The sequence below is a fragment of the Arachis hypogaea genome, chromosome 16, assembly GCF_003086295.3.
Source record: "Arachis hypogaea cultivar Tifrunner chromosome 16, arahy.Tifrunner.gnm2.J5K5, whole genome shotgun sequence".
Lineage (NCBI taxonomy): Eukaryota > Viridiplantae > Streptophyta > Magnoliopsida > Fabales > Fabaceae > Arachis > Arachis hypogaea.
In genome coordinates this window covers 133,778,719-133,800,795 of record NC_092051.1, presented here as the reverse complement: position 1 = coordinate 133,800,795, position 22,077 = coordinate 133,778,719, and the positions used below count along the sequence as shown (strand labels likewise).

Here is a 22,077-nt window from a genome sequence, read left to right as displayed (position 1 = left end):
AACATCCCACCTACAGAAACATTTCTCATCGAGCTTCTTCTCCTTCATCTTCTTCGAACTTGAAGAACTGCTGCGACTTCCAAAATTTGCATTAGAGTTAAATCTGCGTGGTGACATTGCTGGGGTTTTGAGTTATCTCTGGGTGCGCTTGAATTTCACCAATATTTCATTTTGGGGGTATGGTTCGAATTGGGCAAGACAAGTTGCTAGGGTTTTCATTTCAAGCATTACCTTCATATAGAAACGTTCAGATCCACGTAGATTGGGCTTTGGGAGGTTTGGAGAGCCACGTAGGGTCCTACAAACCCGAAGCAAGTGCCAACCCAAGCCAGGCTACTTTTGTCACACGGAGCCCATCTCTCATGGTTACAAAGTCAGTTTTCATCTACGATGGGTACAAATATCAGCGTTCTGAACTCTCATGGGTACAAATGGTCATTTATTCATAATTTCTCGATTTTTTTCGATAGTAACTCAATAAATATAATAATGAACTAGCACTTCCTTAATTAAGATAGCAAAAATTGCGTTTTTTATGATAGAAATAGACGATTTTAAGTGTTTGTAAGTGTTCCGTCTGTGATGGTCACGTCGAGATATAGCGGTTCCTCCGAGCAACGAGCTGCCTTCGTTGAACGAGTTATAAGTCGGCTTGCATTGAACACCTCGGATGAAAACACATGTAAAAGATACTCTAACGCTTAAATTAGAATGAAAAAATGGAATCTTAATGATAAAGAGAGCGAGTAAAATAAGTGGTTCAAGGATAATAAAGGGGTGATAAGATAAAGAGTCAGGGGAGTAATGTCGATGAACCTCTTTACTCGTTGGTAAATTAATGGCTGAAATTAAATGTTAATATATATGCGGACACGCAACCGTTTGAAGTGATCTAGTGAACGTGCTTTTTAGTATTTTCGTGACCGAGTTTTTTGCATGGTTGGCCGAAGTATGATGGACGTATAATAGCTCCCAAGCTTGATGTGCCTAGGGAAGGAAATAGGTCAAACTTGTTTGTGTGTATATACCTTGGCCATTTTGGGTGGTGTTGGTGCAAGTCCACACACACACACACACACACACACACACACACTCTCTCTCTCTCTCTCTCTCTCTCTCTCTCTCTCTCTCTCTCTCTCTCTCTCTCTCTCTCAACTTTTCTCATTCCACCTTCCCATGATGATTTAATGGATGTGACTTATGACGCCAATCTCGAAAGACCCCTGTGTGTTGGATTATGTAACCTCCTTACCCATTGGTAAATTAATGGCTGAGATTGAATGTTAATATATATGGGAACACATAATCGATTAAGTGATTTAGTGATATCTCAATAACTTTTTCTTTTTCCCAAGTTAACATACGAAAGTGCTTAGTCAAGTGAAGAAGTGTGTAACCCTCCATTTTCTGCAAATGAGTCAAAAAGGTTTGTTTGTTTTCTTCTACACTTCTGGGATCTATCTTCGTGTATTTGAGATGGGAATGGGTAAAGCTGAAGTGAAAGTAGAAGGAGAGGTCCCTTACAGTTGGGTTGACGAGGACGTTAGGGGTCGGGTTTCTTGTTTTAATGATGTTGAGTCCGTAAATTAATTAGGTTTAGGCGTGTGGGTCAGGGAGGGAAGTAATATAAGAATTGAAGTTTTACCATGCCAGGATAGTGATCGTGTATGTGAAAAGTTGGATGGTTGGCCTTATGTTTATTTATATATTTGCTTGCTTACTGAATTGGGCATGAAGCTTTCCTCTACAGATTTTCAATGCAGGGTGTTGTATTGGCTTAATTGTGCTCTAACACAGTTACATCTCAACTCGTGAGATTTTGTTAGATCTTTTGAAAATTTGATGGAACTGTTAGAATATCCCCGTCTTTAAGGTTTTTTTTTTCGTTTCAAGCCAAAGGGATTAGGAGAGGGTTATGGGTTAACTTGAGTAACTATCCGGGTAGGAGTATTTTTCGGTTATACAACTCCTCATTCAAAGATTTTAAAGTGATGTTTGTTAAAATTAGGAGTGTTCCTGAGGAGTATTAGTTTTATTTAAATGAATTCTTGGAAGAAAGGTTTCCATTATCTTGGTCTCCCGTACCTGTTCAAATTTTAGATGTTGAAGATAGGTGTGTTGATGATAATTTAGTGATGGAGTTTTTGGTATCTAAGATGAGTTGTTATGATATGTTGCCTGTTTCTGAGTTATTGAAGTGAGATACTGATAGACACTCTGTGTTGGAGTATATAGGTAATTATAACTATTTAGAGATGTAATTAATGTGAGCTGTTGTTTGTTAAATGATGGTAATATCTTGTTGTGTTTGTGACAGGGGAAAATGCGCCGACCATTACGACGGTTGGTTTGAAGGTGTTTTTCAACCAGAGGAAGAAAAATGAAGATTAATGACTAATGTGAGAAAGGAAACTAGCGCAGAAGTTGCACAATCCGAGCTAAACTGTAAAAGTAAAGGAAAGAAGGGTGAGGCCTTGGTAAAGGAGAAAAAGAAAGTGATGATGTAAACCTGGAGTTAGTGGAGAGTTCTTGTAGATCACAAAAGAGGCTGCATGAATATGCTAAGGATGATAGCATGAGGTCTTTTTGGTCTAATCTGTTTCCTTTCTTTGCTCTATCCGATCAATTTGGTCAGTTTTCGGTGGATGTGAAGATGATTAACGAAGTCAGACATATAGGTGTTGCTCGTTACTTGCAGGTATTTTATACTTGCTTTTTTGAGTTACTTTTTGTTGTTTTTTTTCTCAGTAGTGTTTTTTTATAGGTTATTAGTGCTCGTCTTGTGTTGGTTGGTCGAACACAAGAACTGCCTTTTGAAAATGAAGAATAAAATGCTATTTCTATTGAGGGATTGACTAAGGCTATGGAAGAGAAGGAGAAGGCAGTAAATGACTTGTCTTTGTCGATAAAGTTGAAAGAAGTTGTGCTAAGTAGCACGAAAGGGCAAAAAGAATCTATTGAAAATGAGCTAAAGGAATGGCAAGTTGAGGGAAAACGACTTGTTCCTCGAGTGAAGGATTTGGAGACCGAGGTATATGAAGCGTTTGCCTAGGGGTTTGATCGGGCGGTGACATAAGTCAAAGTTGTTTTCCCTGAGACGGACGTCAGGAAATTGGATGTGACTAAAATTGTATCAAATGGGAAGCTAGTTGATGACGATGCCATAGTTGAAGAAGATGGAAGCTCAAGCATTGGTGATAAAGAAGATTAAGCTTGGCATTTGTAATAGCTTGTGGTTAGTTTTGATAGACTTTGTTTATTTTGAATTTGCTTGGATTTGTGGTTACCGATTTAAATATCGGTTTGTTTATATGTTGACAGTATCCGAGTATGAAACTCAGTTAGTTCCTTTGGCTGTTTTGTTAACAATAATGTTTTGACAATATTTTCATAGTTGTGTTTTAGAAATGTTCAACGGTGGTTGAATTGTTAAATTGCTTTGTGTACACGATTGAAAGGTACATAAAGTTGGTTGGGCGTTCGGCCTCATTAAAACCCGCTTAGAGTAAAAAATAATGTGGAAAAAAATCTTATGAGTGGAAAAAAGAGTACCTTCACTCGTCTTTTGGACTCAAGTTTGATACAGCTTTAGTGATGAAACATTTCATGTTCCTGAAACTAGATCTCCTTTTAGTGTTTGTAACAAATAAGCCCCCATTCCGAGCATTGTAGTAATGTGGTAGGGCCCTTCCGATGTCGTGGCTAGCTTGCCATGGCCCGTGGTCTCCGTGCCTCTTCTGTTCGTCGGAGGATGAGATCCCCTAATTGAAAAGCTCGGGGCAGCACTCTTTTGTTATGTTTTTGTTCAATCAACTGTTGTATTGCCCTTTGCCTTAGGGTGGCGATTTCTCTATTTTCCTTGGCGAGGTCCAACTTTGCTATTCTGGTGGTTGCATTGTTGTAGTCATTGTATAGCTCGGTCCTTAATGTTAGATGGACGATCTCTACAGGTATCATTGGATCTGCCTTGTGTACTAGCCTGAAGGGAGTCTCTCCCATTGTTAATTAGACTGTGGTATTATAGCTCCACAATATTTTGGGAATAAGGTCGGCCCATTGGCCCTTTGTGTCACTAAGCCTTCTTTTAATAGCTTGGGGTATGACTGGATTGGTTGCCTCCGCCTGTCCATTGATTTGAAGGTGTTCGACTGAACTAAAATGGTGTTTAATATAAAAATTCTATAAAAAGGAGTCGAGATTTATGGTCAATGAATTGTCTACCATTATCAGAAATTATCTCACCACGTATACCGTATCTGCATATGATTTGTTTCCATAAGAATGATTGTACCTTTTCTACTATTATGTGTGCCAGTGGTTGTGCTTCAATCCACTTGGAAAAGTAATCTTTTGATACTAAAATAAATTTTACTTGACCTGGTGCCTTTGGAAAGTGTCCGAAGATATCTAGACCCCACCTATAAAATGGCCAACTTACCTCGGTGTTGTGTAGTACTTCAGTGGGGGTAATTAATGACCGCGGCGTGCTTCTGGCAGTTGTCGCATAAGTTTCAGAAGACTAATGAATGGTAGTTGTACAGTCACCTCAGTCGCTCTTGGCACGTCATATGACTTTGGGGCTCCCGCTGCCTGATGTGCTATTAACTTATATCAGGTAGGCTGGGTTCGGACATGCAGTAGAGCTAAGAAATTTCATCTTCGACAATATCTTACTCTCTGCATTTGTGGAATGACGGAAACTAGATACCCATACTTTTCACCTTTCGTGGCGATGTCACTATCACACTCCAGGATGTAATATACCATCTTGGATTGCACACAAATGGTGATCCAATAGGCGACTGCACTAGAGATTTCTAACAGTTCCATAGGCACCCCTACATTGTAGTGGGTTGAGGATTTGCTCGGTGTTAGGCCTCTATCCCGATTCGAGGACAAGAAGCAGAATTTTTGGACTGAAAATAACTTGACTCAGGAACAGGGTGGCCCACATTACACCAGGTGCTGATGTAGCTACTCTCCACCAGTATGCCAGATGTTACTTACTTATATTGATCGAGGATATTTGTTTATAGACAAGTCAGCCAACCTTGTCCCCCTTCAGATGACTATCGCTTCTGGAGGACTTTGATAGTTGCAGAAGGTTGTCATGAGGCTTTGCGTTACTAACACACACCTATCATTCGTTGTGCAGCGCTGCCCGATGTGATACGACGGACGTTGTCGGGTGCGTGCTATTAGTCATGTCGTGGATCTAACTTTTTGTACTACCGTATATGATATTTTCTGATCTCCTTTTGCTTCGAGGTAATTATTTAATATTTTGTTGTAATATTAAGAATGTGCTATATTAAGAACTAACTGCAATTTCTCAATTATTAGGTTGGTGGAACTTGACGAACAAACTCGAGACCACCATCATGCCAAAGGTCTTAGATTGCGACGCAGGCTTGATACTCTCAGGTTTGATGAGATATGATATGTGGAATCTTTCTATGTTATATACAAATTACTCTTCTAGTGCTAAATAGAGTATTATGTATGTTTCCAGTTCCGGTGGACACCATATGATGATTCCCAGCTACAGTAAATGGCTCATGACTGGATTAGGAACACTGGACATATTCATGGAGAGTTGTGGCGCTGTTAGTGTGCTTTCACTTTGTGGAGTTCCATCATGTGGACAGGGTAAAGAGACAACTCGGTGGTCAGCAGCATCGGCCAGAGGACCTGGTCAATGTGGATAAATTCTTGTTCAAGATGACTCAGGGTGACAATGTGTGGTGGCCTGAGCAACACCATGCTTGGTATGATATGTGGTATGCCAACCACTATTGTTTGCATTAAAAGCACTGCAAATGGCTTGAGATCTATCGGATATGAGAAGTATGTCATGTTGTGGGGTGACGTGCTACCTTAGGTTCGTAAGAAAAAATGACCATGACTTGATAGACTCGGATTTCACTAGTGCAAAGGTGATGGGCAGAATATTGTTGTTTCCATCCCTGGAAATAACAATTAGCAGCACACTCCTGTATTTGCTGTACAAGTGTGTCCCATCGACCAAAACAAACGGCTTCCAATGCTTAAACGCTTTGATACATAGGGGAAGGCCCAAAACACCTTCTCAAGCTGGCTAAAATCTCTGTCAATTATGTTTCTATTGTAGTGCGGAACTGCAACACAATCATGTGTGGTACCAGGAAGGCAGTGGGACAAAGCTTGTAACAGAATGAGAATCTTGTACGACTCTTTCAAATCGCCATAAATCTGAGCGATCTCTTCTGCTTTGCCATCCACATCTTTCAATATGATGGCAAAATGATAACTTTGTTTCATTGCACTTTGCAGCACTGGGATGGATACATATGGATCAGCATGTATAATTGGTAGGATAACAGTGCAAATTAGACTGATATCCTATTGAGCATGATCTTGAGATATGGTTGGCGCCAACAGGTATGTGACCCCCAAATTTCCGCACCTCCCTACAACAGAACTCATAAATTTTAACATCTAAGACATACCTTAATCAATATTAATTTAATTCTATAACGTGTTAAATACAACATTTACTAGTAGTTTAGATTCTGTCGAAGTGCTACACAAAGACTCCATGAACACCCAACGAAAAATTGCTTACATCAACAATGGTATTTCAGCCTATTCGACTCCAAGACCCTGTACTCGACATTTCTTCAAATGATGTAATTTTTCACTGCCAAGAGAACATCATCTCTACTCCTAAACATGTGGCCCACTCGAAATTCTATACCTCTATCCATATTGTAATCTTCACCGTTGCCAAGATTGAAAGGGTTATTTAATTATATCGCATCCAAATTAAGAGTGTGATAATGGCTTGGAACTTCTGATAACTATGAAATGGGCAACGTGGGAGGAAGAAGAAAGCGAATACCTCCACCGATTGGAGTATCTGGTACATTCTCCCCAGAGGACTCACTTTCGTTGGACAATCCGGTGTTGGCAACATAATCTGAATCAAATTCGCTCAACTCTACGTCAACACTATCCCGCAGATTGGCGGAGTGAATCGGCCTCGTCAGGATTGGGACTGCATGGGGTATTGAAGAAGACGGTCCAAAACCACTAAACACGTCACAGACTTCAACATACAACTCCATCACATGTTGCGGCATTAGTATACCATGCACATAAAACATTATACTGACATGCTTATTGGCTTCAACCCAAAACATCCTATTAATAAAACCTCGACTAGGCACTATATGCTGCTCGACCAACTTCCTTTGAATTGATTGCCCCCGTGTTGCTCAAGATGACATTCTTAAGTGCATCTAGCTAGAGAATCAACACAAAAAATATACATCACATATGAATTACACTAAAAAATTACTCTCTCGTCACCGTTTTTGATAATCCCATTAAGATCACATTAATTCATTGAAATAATTTTAGTGACCAATATAGACATTACTTTGTTTATAGTTCCATCACATGTCAATAATTGTGAGTAAAGATGCAAGTGAAGAAGAAGATTTGGAAAACAAAACTAAATGGGGGTAATTTCAAATTAATTATATAAAATAATAAAATATTCATTTATAACAAGTAAAAAAATAGAGAAAATCTCACTCCCATCTCTTGAGAGATGCTAAAATAACACCCCTTCTCCTCTATTTGTAAAATGTACATTTATCTCCTTTGTAACTTTTAAAAAGTTTTATTTTTAATCCATTTTAAATTTTTTGTGTTAACTAATGTTAACTTTATTCATTTTTCAAAAAAAAATAAATTAATTTTTACAAAAATACCCTCTAGTAAAAATTTTATTTTTTTGCCATTAAATTTTGCTTACTAGAATACTTTTTAATAAAATTTTTTATTGATTAAATTGTATTTTTACCAAAATATTTAAAAAATTTAATAATTAAATTATTTTTTCTAACATAACCTTCAATAATTTTTTAATCTATAAAAAAAATTTATTAACAAAAATTTGGGTGGTTTGTGATATCGGAAAATTAATAATAAAATAAGAAAATAATTGTTAAAGAAAATTTTGGTAAAATCACAATTTAATAATTTAAAAATTATTGAAGGATATCTTAAAAAAAATAATTTAATTATTAAATTAAAAAATAGTAAAAATATAATTTAATCAATAAAAAATAATTTATCAAATAGTATTTTGGTATGCAAAATTTAATGACAACAAAATAAAAATTTTGTTAAAGGGTATTTTTATAAAAAATAATTTATTTTTTTTGAAAAATGGACAAAGTTAACGTTAGTTAACACAAAAAATTTAAAATGGATTAAAAAAGAATTTTTTTTAAAGTTATAAAGGAAGAGAATGTATATTTTACAAATAGAAAGAAGAAGAGTGTTATTTTAGCATTTCTCAGAGGAAGGAAATAGAATTTTCTTTTAAGATAAACTACTGCAAAAAAAAAAATTGATTACTAGCTATTTTTTTGGTGAACAAGAAGAGGAATAATAAATAGAATTAAGGTGGATGTAGTGTGATGAATGATTGATCTAAGAAGTTATTTGAGAAAAATTCAAAATAGTCCCTGACCATTACCTCAAAAGACAGCGAGGCTCATGACAAAAAAAAATACCAATCCGGTCCCTGAGACAAAAAAAAAAATACCAACCTGACCCTTGAGATTTACTTTTATAGGACTGATTAGCCTCTGTGTAAAAAAAAAAATTAATGTTGTTTTTTTTTTGCACATGAGCTAATCAGCCCTAAAAAAAGATCAGGAGCCGGATTGGGTGTTTTTTTTTAAGGTCTCGTTGTCCTTTCGAGATAATTGTCAAGGGTCAGATGGGGTATTCTCTCAAGTAATTTATATAAGCATTTTTTTGTTATATATCTAGAGTAAAGAGATCCCAATTTATTTAAACACGTATCGTGGGTATAGTGTCTCCATACTATTTATGGACATATCCCGAGTACAGTGATTGGAAATTGTTTATGGCTGAATTCCGGGTACAGTACTCTCGGTTTATGCACAACGCGACGTTGGCTGGGCGTTGAGGAACGACAACGGGATAGATGTTCCCTCTCTGCTGTGTGCCTGCATTTTGAGACACCATGGAGAGAGAGAGAGCAGAGGGAAAATCTAAATTAGGACTTGGTGTTTTGTTTTAAAAATCTGCAAAACGGTGAAGTTGAGGTAGTTTTTGGAAAATCGGTGGGATTTCAATTTGGTTAGACCGACTATTTTTCGGCCGATTTAACAGTTTGATATCGGTTTTTAGAGGAGGCGATTTTCCTTGTTGTCCGAGCCGTTGCAGTCACTGGTTCCTGGTCGATCGGCCCATCCGACCGGTTTAAACCAGTTTTCAGAACTTTGCATAGAACACACATTTTCTAAGTGGTTCAGAAACTGCTCAAGTCAAAGCTTTGAAACTATATATGTTGGTTCTAGTTATTCAGTTACTAACCTTATCAATCAATGGTATGCTATGCTAAATGCCCTATTAAGAGTTTGAACTACCAAAGCCTTAAGAGTAATTCTTTAAGGCATCGATTAAAGCTTGTTGCTTTCAAGGGACTAATCCTACTATTACTTCAGAGGAAGCACTGGTTGAGTGTGGTCTCGTGATCTGGAGAGATTAGGATCAGAACTTGGAAGAACAAACAGACCATGCTATACGGATCCCTAAGAAATGCATCCAAATTGTTGTGCTTAATATCCATGTGCATATTTCAGATATGCAAGTTTGAAATGCTAAAGATAACAGATTGCAATATCTCAAAATATTCAAATTGAAAACAGATCCATATTGCTTTTAAAGCTATTCACAGAAAACTGCACATTGTAAATTTGCACACACAATTGTATATACGTATAGACATATACAAATCCAGTAAAAACCTATAACGGATTCAAGTATTCTCGATCAATTGCATATACAGATCCTAACCCTAAAAATTAGGATCAAGAATTGTGTAAAAAGAAAAGAAAGGCTTTCCGCTACTTCTAGAAAATGCGTCATTCAGATACAGCTTCAGATAGCGCTTAGCACGTGCGACATCGTTACACTACGGTGTTATCAAGCAATCTACGAATTCCATGAATGACGACGAAATCGCTACTATGCATGTCCGGAATGACACCAAAACGCCATTGACATACCGCACCATCCATGAAACCGTCACTCTGATTGAAAAATCGTTGGAGAATAACGTCGGCAGTAGAGTGTTGTCCGGGAGACTAATCAGATCGCGCCACGTAAGCAGCCTCGGCACGACGTGCTTGCCGAAGATCGCGGAGTAATCACTGATGTTCCTCTTGACGGCTTTGGGAAATGCCACGTCTAACGGTGCAAAGATCGTAAAATTGGTGCCGTTACGGTACTTTTTAGACAGCTGAGCATCAAGAAACGTGGCCATACAGGAGCAGCCATAATCTTTTAAGACGCGGCAAATGGATCAGCGTTAGTGCGGACGGGTTCGAGAAGGGATATTTCTGGGAGTGGGGATATGTTGAAGAAGCTATTGTCGATGGCGAAGTAGGGCAAGGATGTGGTGTCGAAGAGGGAGGTTTCGGACGCATAGTAGTTTCTTTCGATAAATCCATTTACATGGAGAGGGGGGTTTCTGTTGAGGGTGGGAAAGAGGAAGTTAGGTGGGAGAGACAAGATGTTTTCGATTGGGAGCCTTTGAAGGAGGATGAGGCAGGGGAGGACGTTGACGTCGGTGGCGGTTGTTGCGGCAGCGGGTAGGAGGGTGAAATGGGTGATGAGGTAAAGAAAGTTGCATGCGGTCGAATGTTGTTTCTCTACCATGTTTTCGAATTTAAGATGGTTAGTGAGTTTGGGTATTGAGAAAGAAATTGGAAATTCGAAGGTTTGTTTTTGACTGCTTCTTTGATTTTCTTGCAAAGAAAATTGAGGTGAGGCTTTGGTGCGAAGGTAGACGAGTGAAGTGGAATTGAAATTTTGGCGGGATAATAGAAAATAGGAGGGAGAGGGATGAAGCGTATGCCGCACTCTTTTCTTGAATTTTTGTCATTTGTTTTCATTTTTATTTTTTATTGTGTTTAATTTCAAACCCTCTGAATGGCGCCAACTCGAATTTCCGACCAAAATTCCAATTCAAAATTCACGCTGCCCAAAGACAACATTACCCCTTTATTCATACACACAAACGGCGTAACTCTCTACACACACTACCCCCAACGGTAATTTTGCAACGGGACGGAAAACTCAACACATGATTTCCCCTAATTGCCCCACTAATTAGTCTTCTCCCGCAAGCTTCCCAAGCACACCACTCCAAAAATTTTAAAATCCCCGCTCCTATTTTCATCCAATTCAAAATCTTCCTTCCAAAATATCCCAAACCCTTCATCGCCCACTATTTATTTAAACCCCCTCATCCACCATATTTCGTCACCATTCACCAACACACCATAAATAGAACTATATTCTCTTCATCCCTATCTCCATTTCCAATCATGCCTGCAATTCCAGAAGAGCCACTCCTTGCTCCAAACCCTGACAGATTCTGCATGTTCCCAATCCAATACCCTGAGATATGGGAAATGTACAAGAAAGCGGAGGCATCGTTCTGGACAGCGGAGGAAGTTGACCTTTCCGGCGACCTCCGCCACTGGGAATCTCTCACCGACGGCGAGCGCCACTTTATCACTCACGTCCTTGCCTTCTTCGCCGCATCCGATGGCATCGTCCTGGAGAATCTCGCCGGAAGGTTCATGAAGGAGGTTCAGGTCTCCGAGGCACGCGCCTTCTACGGCTTCCAGATCGCAATCGAGAACATCCACTCAGAGATGTACAGCCTCCTTCTCGAAACTTACATCAAAGACTCATCAGAGAAGAATCGTCTCTTCCACGCAATTGAGACCGTTCCTTGCGTAAAGAAGAAAGCCGAGTGGGCCCTACGATGGATCGATGGCTCAGAATCGTTCGCGGAACGCATCGTCGCGTTCGCCTGTGTCGAAGGGATCTTCTTCTCCGGGAGCTTCTGCTCGATATTTTGGCTGAAAAAGCGCGGGTTAATGCCAGGTTTAACCTTCTCGAACGAGTTGATCTCGCGAGATGAAGGCCTTCACTGCGATTTCGCGTGCTTGCTGTACTCTCTTCTGAGAAAGAAGCTGCCTGAGGAGCGTGTGAAGGGGATCGTGAAGGACGCCGTGGATATAGAGAGGGAGTTTGTGTGCGACGCGCTTCCGTGCGCGTTGGTAGGAATGAACGGAGACCTGATGAGTCAGTATATTGAGTTCGTTGCAGATCGGTTGCTGGTGGCGCTTGGGTGCAAGAAGGTGTACAATGTTCAGAACCCTTTTGATTGGATGGAACTTATTTCGCTTCAGGGGAAGACCAACTTCTTTGAAAAGCGTGTTGGGGAGTACCAGAAGGCTTCGGTTATGTCTAGCTTGAACGGTCACGGTGGTGTCCACGTGTTCAAGATGGATGAGGACTTTTAAATAACACCTGGATCACTTTATATATGCTCTAATTTTCCTTTACTCTGTTATTTAATATGTCTGATATATTGTATTCCCGTTCCCGCTTTTAGATTAGGTTTATGTGCTTTAACTCCTTTAGCCATAGGTTCCTTTTTTTTTTAATTGTTTTGTCTGTAATATTATGGCTGGCGAAATGATAAAGTATAAATTCAGTTTACCGCATTTTATTCGTATTCTAATAATATTATTTTTTAGCTTAATTTCTCGAAAAATATTATTACTGTTGATTATTGGATTATGACTATGATTCTTTTTTCTCCTTAATGGGATTTCGTTCAGTTTTTGAAATGAAGTCTCTTTTATTTGAATGTTGATGTTCGTGGCAAATTAATGAAATGCGACTGTTATTATTTAGAGACAGTGCGATATAATGAAATACAAGGGAATAAATAAATAAATAAATAAATAGTGCTAATGTTTTCGGGTGTTAACATTGTGGCCCCCATTCTTATTTCTTAGCAAGAGAGGTGTCTGTGGTTGTGAGCGTCTTCAATGGCCGCTGAGTTACAGAGCACTGGGATGATGTCCAGAGAACAGCTCTTGCAAGTCTTTGATCGATTCAATTTCCTTACTTCTCAACCTGGTATTTATTTCTGTTCTTATTTTCCAGGTTTTTGTTGTTTCAAGTTCATTAATTGGATTACGTAGCGCCTTTTGAGTTTTGATTTCTTTGCAATTTGGTCTTGTTTGTGCTTTGCAGACGTGAAGAAAAGAATTGCAGATGCCGTACATAATGATAAGCAGGTGAATTTCTTCGGTTTCATTTTGGGAGAAATGATAGACAAATTTATGGTCTTTTGCTTGGTTTAAATTGGGCAATCTGATTCTTTTGCTATATTTGGGTTATATTGATAATGGGTTCTGAAGAAGAAAATTTATAGACAGAATTGAACTTCCCTTTTTATCTCTTAAGCATCTTAACAAGGCTTATTGGTTGATTTTCTTGTAGCTGAAATTGTTAAAGAGTACAACTAAACAAAATAACTATATAATCTGTCTGTGCTTGTGCTGATTTTCTATTTTGAGGACTCATGTTTGTTTGATTGTGTCAAATAAACAAGTACTAGTATGTTTGTTTGTTTTTAGCTGGCATTTTGTAAATTGTGGGATTCTTAAATTTCTTTTACTATGATTGATTATCAGGAAGCTGTTGCTATGACTACCGCAATACAGGAAGAGATATTTTTGGAGATGGGTATTGGTAGGTTTTTTGATGTATTCTGAATTTCTGATAGAGCATGTTTGTTACTGAATATTGGTGCCTCATTTTTCATGTTAATCAGTAACATCATTATATAATAATTTAAGTAAATTCAGCTTAGTGCAAACTGCAGCAACACCAGCTATCCTACATATCTTTGCCGCTAATACTAGATGCTTGTCTGCCTAACAAATCATCCCGTATTCATCTGTTTCTTTTTCTCGTTATTATTTATTAAAATTATTTGCAAAAAAGCCACCCTACATGTCTTTTCCTCTGATATGTAAGAATGTGGAGAAACCTAGATATTTCTTTTATTTTCTTAGCCAAAGTTGATAGTAATTTATGCTGAAATTGTGTTGTCAAAAGGAAATGTTCATACATGGGACTCAATCAAGCAACAGCAATTTGTGTATTTTACAAGTATTAATCAGAATTGTTGTATTTGCTAAGAAACCACAGATATAATCTAGAAAATATTAGTGTTGAGTATTGATAACACTCACTAGGAACCAGCCATGGAAGAATGATACTAGTGTTGAGTATTTAAGGCCCATTTCGAATCTGGTACCTAACATGATATTATTTTTATGACAGATCCAAGCTTTGGTATTGCATGCCTTGGACAAATTACTACTGTGTATGAGAATGATCGGGATTTGGTAATTCAATTTTATAAGTTCCTTGCAAAGTAAGTACCCTTTCTCCTTCTACATGTATAGCTGTTTCTTTGATTATTAGAACAAATTATGTACAAACTAGAGTTCTGTTACCATGGACAGAAGACGAAATTTGTGTAAACTTCACCTAATTTTTTCTTGAGAATCGTTTGATGTTTATAACATCCATTTTCCCCCCATATTATAAAAGATGATGTTTATGGTATATTTTTCTGTGGGAGTCAGGACTGCATATGTGGACACCTGCTTAAATAATGTGTGTGGTTCATAGATAGAGCATGGCCATTTCTTGTCTAGCTCTGAGTTGTAATAACTTCGGAAAAATTGGAAACAGTTACGCTACATTACCAGCGATTTGTTAAGTGGGGAGTTTTTGACAGTGTGAAAACTGGATTTAGTTAGTCATGATTATCATCTGCTTACTTTAGTAGTTTCAGTGTTTTTGTTCCCCTTTACAAGAGAGGTTATCTGGTAGGCTTCATATATGTCACTCTTATGGCTGCCATAGATAGATCAGTAAGTAGTTAATTTTTGCAAAATGGCCTTTCACTTCGATATGAAAATGATATGGTAGAGAAGAGATGGCCTGTGATGAAGCAGAGCTTGGAGAAGAAGAATTTGCAGAAAAACTGAAAAATCAACAAAAGCTTCAGGAACTGGTAAAATATATTTAATTCCCACAATTTTAGAATCTGTTTACTGTGTACATTTCTAAAATACCAAAACAAATTCATACAGCAACTGGAGATGCTGAAGTACATGCGGAAATTTCACTTGGACGATCAATCGGCTATCCTTGAGAAGGTAAAACACTGATTCCAAAGTAGAAAATTTATGTTGAATCATGCTGGTGAATGGTGATAAGTGATTACAAAAGTATATAAGTGGTTATCATTTGATACATCAACTCTGAATCTTATTACGGTAATTTTTATGATGTAAATTGTTAGCAGCACCTATATACCAGTTATATTGCATCATCTTGTCACACATAATGGTTTATTATGCTGACTTCTTGGGATGATCTAGAATAATACTTGAATGTCAAACCTGATTTTTAATAGGACAAGTCCAATTGAATATTTATGCGCTATATGCTCATATTAATTTTATGGTATATGCGTTATCAGGTCACTTCTTCCAAATGACATGATTCATTTGATTGTGGTTCTTGGTGAACTGTCAGAGTATCATGTCTGTGTTAATATAAATATAATTTATGTTACATTAGACTATTTCAAGTTGGCTTGGCTTATTCACAAGATATCCCTCTGTAAAAAGGTTAAGTATGTTACTTAAAAGTAGCAGAAAATAAAACTCATATATGCATGTTCTTTTTTTATTCTGCCAGTTACACCAGCAGATGGAAAATGGTGATTATGAGAGCGAGACGTCAATTTTGTCACCTGAGGTGATTGAAGAGTTTGTTCAGAGGAAGGTGTCCCCTGTGTTCAAGCCAAGGTAGATCCAGAAGACTTGCTGAGACATGTTTGATTCAAGTGTGGCTTTCACATGACACATGCCTTTTTGGTTTTGGTATTGTCCACAATGACACAATCCACAAGATGTATTATTTAGTCAATTTAGCTAACACTCGGATAAATTTTTGTACAATTTGAAGCACTTACTGCATTTCTATTCTATCTAGTTTTTATTGGGAACTTGGTTATTATTATTGTTTTTTTTACGCTAACTTTTTTCCCTACCTCGTAGTGAATCCCTAATAAAAAAATTTTAAATTAGTATTGTTTGTGTTAGAAAATGGAAAGCAAACTAAAGAAAAGTAATGTGACTTATCAAGTATGTTTTGATGATTATAGATCTTTGTTAGAAGAATTAAAGTAATAAAAGTATAATAATTTATAGTAAATATATATATGCTAAATAAATATGATTGATGCTAAATGATCTGATTAATCCTAATTATACTCTAACTTCTCCCCTCAAACTTAAGTAGAGTTAAGAATACCATTTTGAGTTTGGACACTAGTGTTCGAAAACGAGTAGGATGATGAATCTTTGTGAAGATATCAGCAGTCTGATCTAGAGTCACAACAACTATGAGATGAACAACATCAATAAAGAGACGTTGGACAAAATGACAATCAATTTCAATGTGTTTGGTGATGAAAAATATCATTATTGACAATCTGAATAGCACTGCGGTTGTCACGATAAACATCAATTGGGGACGACTGAATGGCATCCAAGTCTTCAAGAAGCTAACAAATTGAGACAACCTCAACAGTGCTGTCAGTGAGATCACGGTATTCAGCTTCGGTACTTGATCGAGCAGTAAATGTTTGCTTCTTGGCTCGCCAGGAAATAAGAGAGTCACCAAGAAATAAATAATAACCAGTAGTAGAATGACGATCAATGGGATCACCAGCCCAATTAGTATCTGAGTACGCTTTAAGGGTTAAAGATGAATAGGAAGAAAAACGAAGACTATGAAACAAAGTACATTTGATGTAGCAAAGAATGCGAAGAACTACAGCATAGTGAGTAGTATGAGGAGCAGACAAGAACTAGCTAAGAACATGAACTGGATAGGCGATGTCTGGTCATGTGACAGTCAAGTAGATGAGACCTCCAACTAATTGTCAATAAATAGTAGGATTATCTAAAACAATGCCATCCATAGAACTAAACCGAACATTAGGCTCAAGAGTAGTAGACTTTGTGCGACTATTTGTAATTCCGCCTCGAGTAAAAAGATTAGAAGTAAACATAGCTTGAAAGAGATAGATGCTGTTATCTGAGGATATGCCTTTAAGGCCAGGAAAATAACTGAGAGAACCAAGATCTTTCATCTTAAACGTGTAGTGAAAGGATGCTTTAAGATCAGAGATACCATGAACATCATTTCCAGTAATGTTCATGTTATCAACATACAAAAGTAGAAGAACAAACTAATATTCACTTTTACGAATAAAGAGAGAATTCTTATGAGGGTTGCAAGTGAAACCGAGATTGCATATAGTGGTGCTGAACTTTTCAAACCATTCACGAGGAGCTTGCTTAAGACCATAAAGTGCCTTACGAGGGAGATAGACTTTGCTAGAAGGACAAGGATATCCCGGACATGGTTTCATATACACCTTTTTCAAATTTTCATTAAGAAATGCATTCTTCACATCTATCTGACTAAGAGACAATTTTCTGACCGCAACAATGGCAATGAGAGTGTGAATAGATGTGAAACGAGTAACAGGAGCAAAACTATCTTCATAATCAATACCATACTCTTGCATACATCCTTGAGCAATCAATCGTGCCTTATAACAGTCAATAGAATCATCAGAGCGAGTCTTGATCTTGTATACCCATCTACTACCCACAATTTCATGATCAGAAGGAGAATCAACTAAGTTCCAAGTGTGTACTTTTTCAAGTGCTTGGATTTCTTCTTGCATTATTTGCTACTAATTTGGATTTGGGGAGACTTCTCGGAATGATTTAGGTTCATGGTGATGAAGAATAGTAGAAAAACAATGATAATCAAGAATATGAGAAGGTGAATTTCTTACTCTAGAAGAATGATTGAAGGGAGGAGGCATAACAGCAGGAGCAGGATCATCGTCTAGTCTATAATCATCGAGAGATGGAGAAGATGGAAGAGTAGGAGATCGAGAGGTTGACTTGAGATAGAAGCTGTAGAATCATCACTAGGGAAAAGATCAACATTGGAGTTAGTAAAAAATGATGACTAAGTAGAAGGAATATACTCAAATGAGGAGAACTTAGAAACATGTGATGCTCCCAGAATACATGACGAGATATACGAATACGTCTAGAGAGAAGATCCCAACAACGATAATTCTTGTGTTCAATGCCATAACAAAGAAAACAACACATGCGAACTTGAGGTTCAAATTTATTATGTTCATGAGGCTGAAGAAGAACAAAACAGATACAACAAAAAATTCAAAGAGAGTTGTAATCTAGAGAAGTATGATAAAGATGCTCAAAGAAAGTAATGTTATCAAAGATAGATGAAAGAATTCTATTGATAACATGGACAATATTAGAACAACTTCACCCTAAGTACGCTCAAGACACGAAGAAGAAATAAGCATTGCACGAACAGAGTTAAGAATGTGATGGTGTTTGCATTCAACCCGTCTATTTTATTGAGACGTACTAAGGCAAGAAAACTAAAACAAAGTACCTTGTTTAGCAAGAAAATTTAAAAGTTTGGAGTCACGGTATTCCATAGCATTATCGCGTTGAAAAACTTTAATGACCTTGAAAAACTGAGTTTTAATCATAGTGACAAAGTCAATATAAATCTGAGGCAGCTCATGGCGATTAGTTATCAAGTAAACCCAAGTAAAATGTGAATAATCATTAATAAAAACTACAAAGTATCGAGCCCATCCCATAGAAGCAGTGGGAGCAGGTCCCTAAACATCAGAGTTGATAAGATCAAAAGGAGAGCAAGTAAGAGATGAATTATTATGAAAAGATAAAGTTGGTTGTTTTGCAGTTTGACAAGAAATAAAATCAAAAGATTCATTATTAACTTGACCTAAAATACTCTTAGACACAAGATGACGCAATTTTTCTAAGGAGCTGTGGGCAAGACGGTGATGACACAAATGAATGTTAGATGGAGAAAAAATAACACAGAGATTTGATGTCAAACAACCTTCTGACCTTACGTCCAGTTCCGATGATTTGTCTCATCTGATGACCCTGTACACGACAACCAGAAATAGAAAAATTGACATCAAAATTGAGACCAACAAGTTGACCAACAGAAATAAGATTAAAGTTTAATTTTTGAGTAATATAAGTATCAGAGAGATTAAGATTTGATTGTAAAATAAAATCCTTATATATCGCATGCAAGAAGGAATCATCAGTAGTGTTGACAGAAGATACATTTATAGTGATAGACAAAGATAAAAAAAAACGACGCAAAATCAAAATACCATTTATAATTACCTGGAGCATTGAAAAGAGTAGCAGGAGTATTACCAGTGTAAAATCCCGAAAAATTATAAAAGGGTTTAATTGAATAATTAATCTTTAAATTGAAATGGTTAAAACGCGTCCGAGCGGAGTCGAAAATCAAGACTTAGGAATTTAGAAATTTAACAATAATAATTGGATTCAGCGAATTTTTTTGAGTGGAAAAATACAATTTTATGCGAAAATACGCATAAAAACGTGTACTGGTATTTTAGCCAGCTGTATCGACTTAAATCTGCCCGGTACTGTGAGTGAGAAAATTAATTTATGAGTAAAAATGTTAAGAAGTTAAAATTTATAATTTGAAAAGTGAACATAATTAGAATACGAATTAAAGCGCTAATCTTAAAGGTTTTAGCTTAAAGTTGGGTCAACGTGAGTGAATCGTGTCCAAGTGGACCCAAATCCACACTATATAAGAACTCATTTTAGTACAAAATAACCCATTTTTTCCCTTTTTGAGAGAGAGGTTCGGTGGTGAAGAGAGTGGAGAAATGAAACTCTAGCCACTATCAACTTCAAACCTCCATAACTTTTGCTTCGGTGCTCCGATTGATGAGCCATTTATGGCCACATGTCTCTCTTCTCACCCTCTTCAATTCTATATAGGTATTATAACGAGTATCTCATTGTCCTCTGTCCAGTTTTATTTTTTTCTCTAAATTTGTGTTTTAATTTGGGTTTTAAGGAAATATTATGATTTTGGTTGTTTGGGGATGATCTTGTATGAGCTATTGATGAGTTTCATCAACAAATTTTAGTGGATAAAGGTAAGAGATATTTTTCTCTTTATTTATGAAGTTTTAAGAAACCCTAGAGTTTGAATATTGTGCATACTATGTGAAATGAGTGTAGATTGAGTACCTGAGGCATTGAATTGAGCATTGGTGGTGTTTGAGCTTGGCGAAGGTGAAGTTGGGACTTGGTCTTAGTGAATTTAAAGTTGACAGATTGGTCTTGGCGTCACTAAAGGTACGATTTAAGTTTCATTTAAATATCGTGTAGTGTGAGGAGAATTCCTAGGCTAGATGCCCATAGGATTAGGTTTGGATTGTTTAATTAGTTGGTATGGATATGTATAGTTGATATGTTGTAAAAATTAATGATTGGGTTGAGAATTGTGTGAATTTGCATATTTGGTATGTTGAAAAATTTGATGAATTGGATAATGATTATTTAGTTGTGGCATAGGTATTGAATTTTTGAATTTGGATCGAAGGCCATGAATTTGGGCCGAAGGCCAGAAAAAGGTAAGAAAGGTAAGTGGTGTTTGTATTGTGTGATGATTGATTGAGTTTGAATGGGAAATGTGGTTTTGGATATGAGGAACTTGAAACAATTGACGGTAGAGTGGGAAATGTGATTTTGATGTATTGGATTTATGAAATTGAGTTAGAATATGTAGATGAAGTAGGTTTGGATTTGATTGAGTGTGAATATGTGGATTGAGTTGGTTTGGGTTCATTTTGTTGATTGAAAATAGTTGAGGCTTGTGAATCTTTGCAAAATTGGTAAATTCTGTTTTTTGGTAAAAATAAATTTTTGACAAACTGTGGCAGGCCGTAATTCGACCCTCGAAGTTGAAAAACTTTCAAAATTGTATTTTTATAAAAATTTATTTATCGATATTTTCAACGGTTCAAGAATGATTGAAAAATAATTTTTGTACAAAAAAATATGAAGGTTTGAAAATTTGGTTCAAAAAAGGATTTTTTTTACACCTAACAGCTTTTTGCCTTTCTGCAACACTCGCGTACGCAGAGGTGCCACGCGACGCGGGCAATGGGTTCTATCCAGTGGTCTCGCGTACGCGGAAGGAGGCATGCGTACGCGAAAGTGTCGAAATTGCAGACTCGCGTATGCAGACGTGGTACACGATGCGAGAACATGCTGCTGTTTTCACCAATCGCGTACGCGAACAAGGCTTACATACGCACAACCTCCAGATTTTGGAAAAGTGTGTTTTTATGTCTTTTAACCATTCTTTTGGCCTTCTAAATCTTTATAAAATTTGATACGAATCTAGAGCCGGTGGAATTGAGGATAGAAGAGTTAGGGATAAAGCCAGATGAATTGAGTTAGTAAAATTGAGAGAAATGGACAAGGTGTTAAGTGAGAATGATGATGATTATGAGATTGATAATGAGAACGATGATGATTATGAGATTGATAATGGGAATAATAATGATTATGAGATTGATAATGAGAATGATGATGATTGTGAGATTGACGATGAGAATGATAATGATTATGAAATTGATATTTGAGCTTGATTCTGAATTTAATACACCTTCTTGGGTAGATGCAATGGAATTGATCCACTTGCTTCAAATTTGGTTTGAGTCTACTGGGGTAGATGCAGTGGTTAGCCTCCACTTGTTCCTAGTCGAGAATGATTTGAGGTTTGAGAAATTATCTGAGTTTCGAATTATTTTGGGTAGATGCATTGGGTCAGCTCCACTTGCTTCAAGTTGAGATTTGAGATTCTGTTGACCCTGCGTCGTAAGTGTGGTCGGATACTTATACCTTTCCGGATGAGCTCTCCCCCATGAATATATATATATATATATATATATATATATATATATATATATATATATATTGAATAATTATGATTTTGAGCTTGGGGATGCGCGCTCACAGGGACTGTCCAATGGTTAGCTACCAGGACATGTCGGTTTGGCTACATAACCGACAGATGATATCATCAGTCATAGGGCAGGCATATATCATTTGCATATGTTTGATTTGTTTGGGTTTGCCTAATTGT

The 22,077-nt window shown here is 37.1% G+C and overlaps 2 protein-coding genes across 2 annotated transcripts; both read left to right on the top strand.

Moving 5' to 3' along the window:
* The first annotated feature begins 10,958 nt into the window (after nt 1-10,958).
* LOC112755086 (ribonucleoside-diphosphate reductase small chain) lies at nt 10,959-12,611 on the top strand. Its single transcript, XM_025802986.3, has one exon. The coding sequence runs from the start codon at nt 11,418-11,420 to the stop codon at nt 12,405-12,407; it is 990 nt and encodes a 329-aa protein (XP_025658771.1). The 5' UTR covers nt 10,959-11,417; the 3' UTR covers nt 12,408-12,611.
* A 64-nt stretch (nt 12,612-12,675) lies between these two features.
* LOC112755087 (uncharacterized) lies at nt 12,676-15,991 on the top strand. Its single transcript, XM_025802988.2, has 7 exons — nt 12,676-13,032; nt 13,150-13,193; nt 13,593-13,650; nt 14,248-14,341; nt 14,905-14,989; nt 15,069-15,134; nt 15,682-15,991. The coding sequence occupies exons 1-7, from the start codon at nt 12,942-12,944 to the stop codon at nt 15,793-15,795; spliced, it is 552 nt and encodes a 183-aa protein (XP_025658773.1). The 5' UTR covers nt 12,676-12,941; the 3' UTR covers nt 15,796-15,991.
* Nucleotides 15,992-22,077: the final 6,086 nt, after the last annotated feature.

Coding starts and splice junctions, on each gene's coding strand:
- LOC112755086 (XM_025802986.3), top strand. CDS start 11,418: ATGCCTGCAATTCCAGAAGAGCCACTCCTTGCTCCAAACCCTGACAGA.
- LOC112755087 (XM_025802988.2), top strand. CDS start 12,942: ATGGCCGCTGAGTTACAGAGCACTGGGATGATGTCCAGAGAACAGCTC. Junction 14,342..14,904: donor TTTTATAAGTTCCTTGCAAA/GTAAGTACCCTT, acceptor ATGATATGGTAG/AGAAGAGATGGCCTGTGATG. Junction 15,135..15,681: donor AATCGGCTATCCTTGAGAAG/GTAAAACACTGA, acceptor TTATTCTGCCAG/TTACACCAGCAGATGGAAAA.